We start from the raw sequence: 13043 nt of genomic DNA on the forward strand, positions 1-13043 counted from the left end.
AAATACATTGCAAGAGGAATACATTATTTTTAAAAGTACTTCCATATACTTGCAAAAAGCTTTCAAACGTATCTATTTTTGGTTCTATTGTATACATGGATACAGCTACCTACTAAACATAAAATAATTATTTGGGGTGTACTCTCATTCCTTTCCCTGCTTGGATTCTCTTCTGAAGAAATGAATACATTTTTGTACTGAAGCTTAATTTACCTTTAGCTCAATTTTACACATAGACACCTGAAGAAAAGAGATGTGGAAAGGCTTGCCCAGTGCCATCTGATAGGTTGGCAGCAGACTTGTTCATGTCTTTTAAATCTAGTAGAGTGTTCACTCAACTAGACAAGATTGCTTCTCTACATACAGTTCAGAGTAAATCAGCTATAATTTAGATACTATTTTCAGCCTCCATCCAAGAGCCACTGCAGCCAATATCTTGAGTTAATCCAGATGGTGAATTTCTAGTGCTCTATAATACGGAAATCCAGGTCTCCTAACCCAAGTTATTGGAGAAAGCATCTCTATATTAGAGCCCTCCCCAGATTTATACCCAAACATTCCATATTTTAAAACCAACAAACCAACAATTAACATATCACACAGAACAAAACAGAGAAACAAAATAGAGTCCTTTTCTTAGACAATACATATCAAATATGCATATGAATTATGCTACAAGCATCTCCATATAAAACCTTTTATTTAATTGAGAGCTGTGGGAGTAATGAGGCCTGAGTATGTGTCACATTTTTGCCCTTTGTCTATTGGCAAGTATTTTTAGAAAGCAAACCTAAAATGCAAAAAGACTTTTACAGATTGGAAGAGTACTCCTGGATTAGCCTTCAAAAAGTGCCCAGTGGCAATACAAGCAAGCTACTGCTTTTGTCTCTCCCTGAGAACAAGAATCATACACTTCTCCACCATGTTTGGTTTAATGAAGTGCAGAATGAGAATTCTGCAACTGTTTAAGAAAAAAAAAAAACACAACACAACCATCCTTTTTATGCTTAATATTCAGCAAAGCAGTGAATTGTACTGTTATCACAGGGAACAGAATTTTTTTGTTGTGTTTGATACTTGACTCTATGTACATTGGTTTTAATATCATGATGTGCTCTGGAACCTACCTGAGTTTGTGATAGAAGACAGAAGTTAAGACTTGGAATAAAGTGTCAAACAATGTACTTTGTTATGCTAATACATTTTCTAAAATCTGAGGAGTGAGATCCCAGTTATGCTGGTATTAAAATATTTCTGGAGAGTAAACAAACTAACTCAAATAGCTTAGAATAATAAGACACTTAAATATAAAATATGGGACATATACTGTTATTTTTAAATAGCAAAGTTGTATTAACAACTCACCAGCTTTTCTTCTTTAATGTGGGCATTTTCTTCTTGAACTTTTTTACCAACTGCTGTTTCCTTAAAAAAAACAAACATGAAGAACAGTAAAAGGTTTTTAATATTACTATCTGTTTTCTTTAGTAATATTGTATAACATGATATACTGAATCATCACTTAAAGAAAAATAATTATTTTGAAATGTCATCCATATTTTTTTAACTACAAAATTATAGCATATTAACTTCCCTAGAAAAGGTAATTTTGGAAATAGTTTTGTTAGATTGTATATGCAGTTAGTAGAAAGGAACGAGTAATCTGTATACATCTGAGAGATCATTGCTATGATGTCTGCTGAATGAAGATCTGAAAATATTCACAAAATCTTTAATTTGTTTAAATTCCAAAATACCATTCTGATTTTTTGTTGCAGTTCTTGAAACTGTTTTTCCTTTGCTGCAAGATTGATGTTTTCTTCTCCCACCCTGTACTGAGATGTGACCTTGGACCTTATCAAGTCTGTAGTTACTTTCTTCAGTTCCTTAACACAGGAAACACATATAAATAGTTCATCCACTATAGGCATTGCAATTCAAAACAAAGACAAATCTTTTCAACTATCCTGAGTCATGCCCTACTTTTAAAAAATGTATGGAAACAACAGAATAAATTAGAGGAACTAAAATTAATAAGACTGACTTGCTAAAATTTAAATTCCTCACAAGCAGATAAAAGTTTATTTTCAGAGGTAAAATGTTATTACAGTAATTTTACTGTGTTTGAAGTATTGATGATCCTTAAGCATTTTGTTATTTTCTCTTCCAAGAAGTATATTAGAAGTGGACAATGAGTTGGCATTGGTAAAACCTCCTACACCAAAAGACAATAGGAATAAGGTACCTATTATAACTACTGTGTATGTTCCTGGGAATCAGGAGGGAAAGAAGGAAGAGCAGTGACTATCTGGTAAAAACAGGAACTGGCTATAAATTTAGAGGATCCTTTCTTTTCCTGAAACATTAATTACTTAATCTCAGGAGAATGCTAAATTAAGTTTTATATTAGAGGCTTCTAAAACATGATTTTCCATCTAAAATATGCCTTTGATTTTATAGTCTTGATAATCTTTGAAATATCCTGCGCTCTTTTTTTTTGGTATCTGTTTTCTAACCAGTTTATTCCAAGCTCCTAGTACAGCAAATAAACAGTAAATGCTTTGATCTCATTAAATTACAACTTATAGTTCCTGGAGTCATAAATATTGTGCCCTGTTCTCCCCCACCCCTCCCATTCTGGTCTAAGGTAGTCTGTTTAATATCGCTCTCTCCTTGAGCGCTCTGACGTTTACTCAGACAAATAGCAGAGGTTATGAATGCTGCTCACAGATAGTATCAAGAATTCTGCATGATGCCAGAGTGGCCAACTGAGCATTCAGCATGGTAATAGTTTTATCTAACAACTACGTTTGGTCTGTTTAACTTTTCTTCACGAAACTGGAATTCCATCTTATCACAGACCAATGGTTTAACTGTTCTGGACAAAATCATATAACAGTACAAAAGAAAAAGGGAAGATTATATGAGAGCTGAAAATCACAAATACAAAGTTTACAGAAAATACAAGTGTAGGTACTACTTTTAAATAGATATTAAATTTTTTTGCTAGAGGCTTTATTTTTCACAAATTAGCTATAAATAAATCTAAAATGATCTAGTCAGTACTAAGTGTAATTGCCAAAACAGTTATAGAACCCAAAGACAGGATGCTTTAGAACTCTGATATTCTGCAGCCTAGTAAGGCTTTTTCCATCTCTTCCAATAACAACATACATTAGTTTTACTGTTTTTACTAGAAGGCTTTGTAATGAAATATGCAAGGAGACTCCCTCCATTTAAGTGGCAGAAGGTGCAAGCACATTTAACTTTGTAAAATTGAAAGGGTGCACTGTGCCAATCTTTACGGAGAGCTATGTTAATGGCATAGAGAGCACAGCTAAACAGGTTGTGTGCTGCACAAGCAGGTGCAAAAGCTGCTACGAATCTGATACTGCTTATTTTCTAAAACTCAGTTTATCGGGTGGAGAAAAATCTTACTACTTATTTTGTAATGGGAAAAGAACAAGTCATACTAAGTAAATCACACTCTTGAGGTAGAAAAGGATTATCTTCTTTATATATAGCAGGTGGATGTGTACAATCCATCTGGAACCAAAGCCAGATATGCTAATCTAAAAAAGCTGTAGTCAGGAAAAAACAAAACAACTAACAAAAAAAACAACACAAAGCCAAAAAGGACAAACACAAACCAGATCACCAAAAATAATGGGAAAGTTTTCCATTGAGAGTGAAACCACAAGCTATATAGCTGTGAAAAAAAGTAATTTTATACATACATATGTATATTTTCTTTAAAGCTTTTTAATTTCAGCTTACATGTCCAGAGTTTTTGCTTCTTTTTCTTACTGTTTTCTGTCATTAATAAGATCACTAGTACTATTCAGAACCCTATAAATTAAATTGAACCTGGAAAATAATTGTATCAAGTTTTGAGGAATGCCAAGAAAGAATGATAAGGCTTTAAACCTATTCCTTTGATGTGTTGCTAACAGCCAACGCTTAGGGACACAGTTTCAGAAACACTTCAAGCCAGTCAAAGCCAAGAGCATCACAAAAGAAACAATTCTGCTCCTTAAATGCATTTTCATTTTGGCAGTTGATCTAAACTAAAACTTACTGCCTTTTTCTGGTGAAATGTAGTTTTGATCAATACAAAATTCTCATTCTACTTTCCCTCAAGGCTACATAAATACACGTGCCGGTATGAAGAGGTGGTACGGGACTGGAAAAGCAGCCAGCGCAGGCAGATGTAGCCACTTCCCAAGACAGTGCTGATACCTTACACAAACTTCAAGAGTATCCAAAATTACAACTGTATCTTTTTTGCTTTCTTCCTAGATCGGTGCAACGCTCTTGTAACCTTTCAGGCCTTGAGAAATATAGCTGTTTTTTAAGCAGCAGAATGAAACAAAACTGTTTCTTGGCCAGATTTCAATGCAAGCATTTTCACAGTGGTTGAAAAGAATCCTACCACACTGAATATCCAAGCATTCAAATCCTAAAATACATGTTTCTGAAAAGGAAATCATGTTACAGTCCATTAAGCCAAGATTTAGGAACTGGACTTGTAAGCAGGTGATGTCAAGAGAAAGCTACAACCTTGCTAAATAATTTCTTTCCACAAATCACATAAGACTAAACCTGTGCAAAATGGACCTCAACTTAACCCTGGTTTTACTGTTGTACATATTTAACAGCCCCATCACATACTTGCAGTTTCGTTGAAATTGGAAATTAGTTTATTTTTATCATAAAAGTTGAATAGCATTCATTAACTTCAGATTCCCACTAAGAACAAATGTGTGAGATCATCCTGGTTGGAGTCAAAGTAATGGCTGTGATAAGAGCTGACAACCAAATTAAGATTTTAGTGCTAAGGATAGTCATTCCCACCCAAGCAGTGAGGCTATAGAAGAAAGAAGTTTGAACCCACAAGTTGTCAGAGCTGTTAAGAGTTCAATCAAGTCTCCCAGGCAGATAAACCAGCTTTATAAGTCATCCCAACTTGTGCTGCAGGTATCATTACTTCTTTCAGCTATATAGCAAGTAAAAAGAGCCTGGTAATCCCTCCTCCAAACTCTTCTAAATATCAAAGTTTTTTCATTGCTTTGTAACCCTTGTAGATCCCTTCAGCTCTACAACAGATACATTCCCCAAAAGGGAAAACAATTCACTGCTTTAAAATCACTTTTTCAAACACTAGGCTAAGTACAAGATAACCACAATGAAATTAAACTATCTCAGGGTGCTTCTTACTGGGTCCAAGTACTTCTTTTCTCTTCTCCTACAAAGTGACCCAAAAGATGAGCCCTTTATGCACACACTAACTACATAACTTTTCAGAAAAGTATAGAATTTTGAAAAATTAGTGGTATTTTTTTATTAGATTGTTCATTTTTAACTGTTTTCACAGAAATTCTGCATTTTGAGGAAAAAGGCATCTTTCCATTATGTACAACTTCTATTAATAAAACTACAAATATATATACCAAAGCCCCCTACTTCTGCAGAATAAGGCATTGCCACAGCAAAGTGCTGCTGCAGCACTATGTGCTGAGGCTGAGAAATTAAATTCCAGTTCAGTTTTCCACTGACTTTCAGAATGGGGTGGTCAAATACCGAACAACCAATAAGAAAATCAGAAATAACCAGGATAAAGGCATTTCCTGGTGAACTGAGAAAGCCAGATAAAGTTTCAGTTGGCCCCTTCTTCTGCTTATCTAACAGTATTTCATTTAAAATTCATCACCCATGACCTTAAGAATCAAGCATACAGCAGAAAAAAATGGATCAAGCAATATATTTGATTACTGGAGTACATAAATCACTATCAGTTTGTTGCACACCTCTGTTACTTACAAATTTCACTATGTAAAATTTTCTTACATATTTTTATTTTCTTACCTCTCAAATTACTTGCTCTCAGAAAGTTTTAAGTATTTAATTATTCTTGCTTTCTTAACCAACAGTAACAATTCTATTTACTGCAATGATTAAAATTTCTAGAACTTCTTTATTTTTATATTTGCAATACATTACAATAGATCCTCCCTCCCTGGAGGTGTTGAAGGCCAGGTTGGATGAGGCTTTGTGCACCCTGGTCTAGTGTGAGGTGTCCCTGCTCATAGCAGGGAGGGTGGAACCTGATGATCTTTAAGGTCCCTTCCAATCTCAACCATTCTTATGAAGAACGCTTGAAGGAGCTGGGAATGTTTAGTTTGAGGAAGAGGAGGCTGAGGGGAGACCTCATCAGTCTCTACAACTACCTGAAAGGTCATTGTAGAAAGACTGGTGCTGGTCTCTTTTCCCAGGTAACCAGTGGCAGAACAAGAGGGAATGGCTTCAAGCTGCAACAGGGAAGGTTTAGATTGGACATTAGGAAAAATTTATCCACAGAGAGAGTGGTTAGATACTGGAACAGGCTGCCCAGGGAGGTGGTTGAGTCACCATCCCTGGATGTGCTTAAGAGTCATTTGGATGTGGTGTTGGTGGATATGGTTTAGGGGAGAACTTCGTAGAGTAGGGATGATGGTTGGACTTGGTGATCCCAAGGGGCTTTTCCAACCTGAATAGTTCTATGATTCTGTGATTCTGTGATTCTATAGATAAGCTGCATTTAGATGAACGCTCAGTTTTTGACACATGCAAATTACAATTTCTTTTTTAAAGAATTTGTACAGTTGATGTGCACTAAACACACACAAGACAAAGTTTTCCTCAGACCTTCATGGCTATGACAATATTGGCTTTCTAACAAATATGGCTTTTTTATATACAGGAAAGTTATCACCACTGACAACTTCCAATATTTTTCTGTTGCTCTGTCATTGATCAAGTATTTCAGATAAACATACATAGGTTTCATGCATAATATATACATATGTATTTAACCTATATTTTAAATTATGTACCTAAATCAACACTTCTAATGACCGTAAAGCTTAATTGTGATTTAGAAAATAATTATTTTTTTTTCCCAGTGTTCTGCTTTAATGTTTTTGTAATTCTCAGCCTGTTTTTATGATGGTAGGAGTTCTGAAATCTTTGAGATAAGTCACTTCAAAACTTGATCTTTTTGAAACTAAGGTTTGCCATGTTATATTCTAGTATGTAACTAAACCAATATAGATTGAATTAATGTAGAGGACTAGAGAAATAAAAATAAATGAAAAAATCTTAAACTGTCTCTACTTCAAGATGAAGTTTACGTCCTCCTTATAAAGGCACCACACTCCAAAGAACTATAACAATAAGAAGTTGTGTGTTCTTAAACCATCACTAGAGTCAGGAAGAGTTTTTAAGTACTTCTGTACTACTGCTGCCTTCCTTTCCCAGGCAAGGGTCATGGTAGGTAAAATCCAGTTTTTCAGCAGTTTAACCCAAATATAAAATGCCCACAGTTCCTTCTCTTCACTTCAAAATTATCTTCCCCCCTGACACCTTTTTGTTTTGCAAGAAATTCACAAACTTTGCAAAGATTCCACGGTAGTACAAAGCATTTGTCTGGAAGCTTTAGCATTGGGTCAAGAACAAACCTGTTTGTCCCCTACCTAAAATTCTCAGAGATTCAAAGTGTGTGTGGGGTTGGGGGGGGGAGTGGAGGAAGTAGAATAAAAAGATAAGGAGATATGAAAAAGCTGTGGTATGGAACAATACTGAGTTTACAAGACAAATTCTATTTCAGAGGGTCCCTTTGCTCTTCTCCCGTCAGCACTTACGGGACCCACAGCTCAAAGGGAAAAGAACTTTATTCTTCCCACTGTTACATATGTTCAGGAGTGCAATTCAGAAACATACCTGGCAAACAGTATTTTCTGAATATATGAGGGCAGAAAAGAGCTCAATGGGCACATAACTGCTTTGTCCATAGTACCATCATTATCTAATCTTGCCCATTTCTGGTGGAGATTCAGTTGCACTTTCTATCTTAGGTTCAAACTACCAGCTTCCCTCTATGGCAACTACTCTTCATGTTCTGTCTCTCTTTGACTAAACAGAAAACACTGCTGCTACCTTTCCATATCAGATGGGAGCAGCAGCAACATAGGAGGAAGAGATGTTCCTACTAATTAACAAGCAGGATGCTGTAGAGGTAAATTAAAATTCCCAAGTTACATTAACTATTCAGAGCTTCTAAAAGTTCAATTTGCATTCATCTGAAGTGTCTGTACATAACAAGGAAGGGTAAGACTAATTTAGCCACTAGTCACAGAAGGAAAAACAGTTTTGCTGCTTGTCTACTACTTCCTCAATTATTACAGCAGCTTGCAGAAGTCCCAAAGAATCCCACTCATACATTCAGAAATGCATAGTATACTCACTTCCTTCAGATTACTTATTTCAGTCTCTTGTCTTTTGTTCACTGATGTTAGTTTCTTATTGAGCTGTATAGCTTCCTGTACTTTAAACAGAAGTTAAAACATGTTAGTATATGCTTTCATATTTGAAGGAATATTTAATTTATAATTGGTATGTATGTGTATATAATTTATAAAATAATAAAACATCTTTGTAGAAAGGAGGTTAAGACTGAAAATACGAATCAGCTACTTTTTCTGTATAGGGTGATGCTGCACTGGGGGAATACATCAGGTGGTGTGAGTTGTTCTATACCTCAAACATTGAGTTAAGACTTTCCTGTCTGTTGGTTTGCTTTTTCAAAAACAGAAATAAAATAGTAACTTAATTTTTAGTGTTATTTGGTGTCACTTTATTAGGATCACTTCTCCATTAACTCTTTCTCTTAGTTTTGTTTTTTAACTAAGGTTTTGCTTTTAACTTTCTGATTTAAGTATTTTTAGAGAAACAGAACATACTAAACCACAGAACATTCAAGTTAAGAGAGGTACAGACCCACATGCATATAGGACATGGAAGACAGCAAACAGCAGATGATAATGGAAAGGAAAATGCTAAGAGAAGTCTCTCTCCCATTTGCAAAGGAAGGACTTTTTCTCTTAGACCTTACATAGGCCAAGACATCGCTAGGAAATTGCTTTGAAGTTTCACAGTGAAAAGCTGAAGATATTCACTGGTCCCTGTACTTTTTCAGTCACCTCTGTTCAATCTTAGTATATTGATCCTCTGAGATCTCTCTTGAGCCTTTTCTATTTCCTGATTCCTCCTCATCCACTCCTAATCTTTTTTTCTTTATTTTCTCAAAAACCATCTGGCACAACACTTGAATACAAGAACCCCAGACACCCCATCACACCCAGGAGGTTCTTTTCTTTTCTGTTAAAGGTGGTAAGCATCATGGGGAATGACAGGCAATAGCCATACAATAAAACAAGCAGTTTAGCAGTTTTCATATGAGCATATGTGCTTAACAAATGAAAATACTTGAGAAAGTAACAAAGATAACAAAAGAAAATACTTGAGAAAGTAACAGATATATTCTGATACAATTTAGAAAAACCCCACAAAACCAAGCAGGCTGAAACTGGTAAAACTCTCTCCTGTCTTTCAACAAGAGTCATGTATTCACCCTCTAGCTTTAAAATACTAATAGTGGAATGCTGGTTAGGCAATAAAATTTTAGATTTATTATAAATTGTGGTATATTCCATATGCAGTATTCTAAAATTAATTTTCAGCTTCTTGTTTCCCTACATACTGCTTTTATATAGCAGATAAAGAACAAGAGTTTCTTAATTTAAACAACATACATTAAAAATGGCTCGTATACTTTCTGCCTGACTTTTCCACTGACTGCAATTTTTTCTCAGAATGTACAAGTTCCCTACATGCCTATTGCACATCTTACATACTGTACTGCAAATTGAATTCTCCCTGCAGTAAAAGACACACTGGAGTAAAACTGGTTGAACAAATTGGTTTTGTACACAGCAGCAATTAGTAACATATTTAATCTTTTCTACAGGCTAATTTTACAATTACTGATAAATGTAAGTAGAAACATGGCAAAAAGCATTTATATATGGTTCAAATAGTGTAAATTCTGAGAGTAAATGTTTTTTTTCAATGGAATTGCAGAAAGATCTTTCTGCATCTGACATAGTAGAAAAGCCCTCTCCACTGTCAAATGAAAAATATAGCAATGTTTTACCTTAGCTTGTTTTTAATATTTAATCTATTAGATATTTTATTACAAAAAGTTGAGGTACTGAAATCACAAAGAAATCACAAATACACATAAAACATATGACCAATTTATTCAAATTAGATCTGAAAAATTATTTGGTTTCAGGCAGGAAAAAATCCACAAACTTGTAAGTTTTGACATTTGAATTTTTGGTGGGTTTGGTGTGGGGTTTTTTTGTTTCCTTGAGGTGTTTGTTTGTTTTGAAACACTTTTCCCCTTCCTTAAAAAATAATACTTTTTATTTATATCCCATGTATGTGTCTACAATGATGAAAACTGCAAACACACAAAACAATACACAAGTCTGTATTCTACACATACACAGTGACGTTTACACAGAAATGTATCACCTTGTTATGAGAAAGGATTTCGCTCTCAAAGTACTAAGTACAAAATTAATCTAACGAGGTATTTTTATCACTTGAGGTTATCACCTTAATTATTTTATAGATAAAAATTATAAATTTGTATAAAAGTATATGGAATAATAATTGCTTTGTTATGTATCGACACATGAAGAGGAATAAGGTACATATTTATAAAGCTAGAATAGCCACATAGCCAGAACCTACATTACAAGAACTGCATAAATTAGTCGTACTACCCAATTTGTTTCCCCAAACTGGTTTTAGGATTTTACACTCTGAACAACAAAACAATTTTAGTTATTTCCTTAATGTTGTCTATTTCCCAACATTAAATCTACTTTAAATAGCAATAATTTTCCCCTATTTGCTAATTGCTTTACTTTCACCCCCTCATTTGAGCTGGTACCACTGTTTATGTCGATTATGCCGAATGGCAGCAGGAAGCTGATCCAAATTAAGTGGTTTGGGTTTTTTTCCTGGAAGGGGTGGGTCTGCTGCTAGATTGTTTTGAGCACAAATCACTTAATATAATTTACTCTGGGCTCACAAGCACAACTGTAGTAGAGTATCAGGAAGGAGGAGAAGAGGCACAAGGCCTGTGCTCCTTAACCTGGCACTGTCACAGAAAGAAAACACTGAGAAAGCTGCCAAGATACAGTAATTGTCAGTTGGTGTATTTGGTGTTTGGCACATGGTAGCTGCTATTTTTTCTGAATTGTCAGGTATCTCCAACTCAGTGTTGTCAAAACACAGCAAAAACAAATGCTGGAGGACATTTAAGACATACATACCACTGTGCTCTAGTTTTCCATGAACACCTTTTACGATTCCAAACTGACATGCAATAGTAGCATAACACTTTTCAATTTCATTCAGTTTCTTATGATGCTCTTCTTTTGCTGTTAAGTGCATCTGTAATTTTTGATCCTGTTAGAAACACATAGGAAGCATCTATTTAATGATAGTAACTAGCATGTATAAATCAACTCCCCAAATGCTTTTTATCATAATAGCAGAAATGCAAAGTCATTCCCAGAACATCTCAGTTGTCTACTTCATATCTAACGATCAGTTCCCATTTCCAGATAGCATCTCATTCCAAAGACCTTCAGCTGTGTGTTAGTTTATCAAAAAAGCACTAATATATTTTCATATGCTGTCCATTATTTTCAGGACAACTTTCATGTAAGTGTCTGCAGAACTGTATTAACTGTTTTCAAATCCTGCTTTCATGTTTTCCTTGTGAACAGTCTAACATGCTAGAGCTGCCTGTGGTTTATACTTGTCCTCCTGCACTACAGCTCAGCACAGCTTTGCATTGTCTCATTCCTTTGATGTAGGATGTTCATGCAGATTAATGCAGTACCCACCCCACACCAGCTATTCAGTACCTGTTGACGCTTTTAGCTGCAGTTTCAAAAAAATACAGTGGCTTCAGCAGTTCTGTTTGTACTTCATTGCCCTGACTGCTTAGTTGTCCCTACTGCAGTATGAAACTATACCAGGTCTCAGGTCACAACAATGCAGCAAAATTCTACTGCCAATTTAAAAATTCTAGACAGCTTAAATCACAGCCCCCACATCCAGTTGTCCCAGCACTGCTTCATAAAGGAGCAGTGTAGAAATGAAGAATTGGTTGGAGACAGGCAAGAGCAGGAGCTTCTTAAACCTGGGCAACAGTGTTAGTGTATGTATCATGAAAATGAGGTCTACAGACATTTTTTCTCTTCTGTAACATAACTAAAGCAATCTATTATGCAGAAAGTGTTTGTTCTTCGTTGTAAAGCCACTAGTAAATGTGTTATCTTCCTTTCATGATCTTCAGCACTTCCCAGCATCACATGGTTTTCATCAAAAAAGAAAACTTTTTAAGCTATATTGCAATACAAACTCAAACAAAAGTACTGGGTTTTGGTTTTTTTCAATACAGACTTGTCCAAGTATAGGGCCACTGTGATAATCATGGGATTTGAGCACCTGACATGTGAGGAGAGGCTGAGGGAGCTGGGACTGTTCAGCCTGGAGAAGAGGTGACTCAGGGATCTCACCACTGTGTATAATATGAGGTGGAGGGGAGGAAATAAAGAAAATGCAGCCAGGCTCTTCTTAGTGGTCCCCGCTGACACAAAGTGAAATATTGGATATTTCACTTAAACTTGAGAGGGGAAAACAATTACTGGAACAGGCTGCACAAACAGGCTATGGAGCCTCCATCTGTAGGGATACTCAAAACCCAGCTGGACCTGGCCCTGTGCAACCAGCTCTGACTGAGCCTGCTTTGAGCAGGGCAGGGTTAGACTAAGCCATTCTCCAGAGATGTCAGTCTCATCTATTCCAGTTCTGGGATTGTTAAAAAATACATTGTGCAAGAACAGTTAAGAAATAATTTGTGTGTCTGACACACCAAAATGCTAAAAAAAAAAAGTGCACCAACTACTTTTAAACAGTAGTGGTGACTTTGATTTAGATCAGTGAAACTAATGCAGATTAATATTCCATTCTCCCCATAAAAATGTAAGTAAGCTTATAGTGAATTAATTCCTCAGTATCAATTAGCAGTTGAAATATCTTGAAATACAATTAATTCACTTCTACTTTAAGATCATGTA

The 13043-nt window shown here is 35.5% G+C and overlaps 1 protein-coding gene across 1 annotated transcript in view; it reads right to left on the reverse strand.

Annotated features, from left to right (window-relative positions):
• The window catches only part of CCDC73 (coiled-coil domain containing 73), a 53310-nt gene that overhangs the window by 18908 nt on the left and 21359 nt on the right, over positions 1-13043 (reverse strand). Inside the window, exons 7-10 of the mRNA XM_051620591.1 lie at positions 11226-11361; positions 8283-8362; positions 1758-1886; positions 1366-1425 (exon numbers count right to left, since the gene is read on the reverse strand). Coding sequence (XP_051476551.1) covers positions 1366-1425; positions 1758-1886; positions 8283-8362; positions 11226-11361 — 405 coding nt within the window. The remainder of the gene's footprint in view (positions 1-1365; positions 1426-1757; positions 1887-8282; positions 8363-11225; positions 11362-13043) is intronic.

This window comes from Apus apus, chromosome 5 (assembly GCF_020740795.1).
Source record: "Apus apus isolate bApuApu2 chromosome 5, bApuApu2.pri.cur, whole genome shotgun sequence".
NCBI lineage: Eukaryota > Metazoa > Chordata > Aves > Apodiformes > Apodidae > Apus > Apus apus.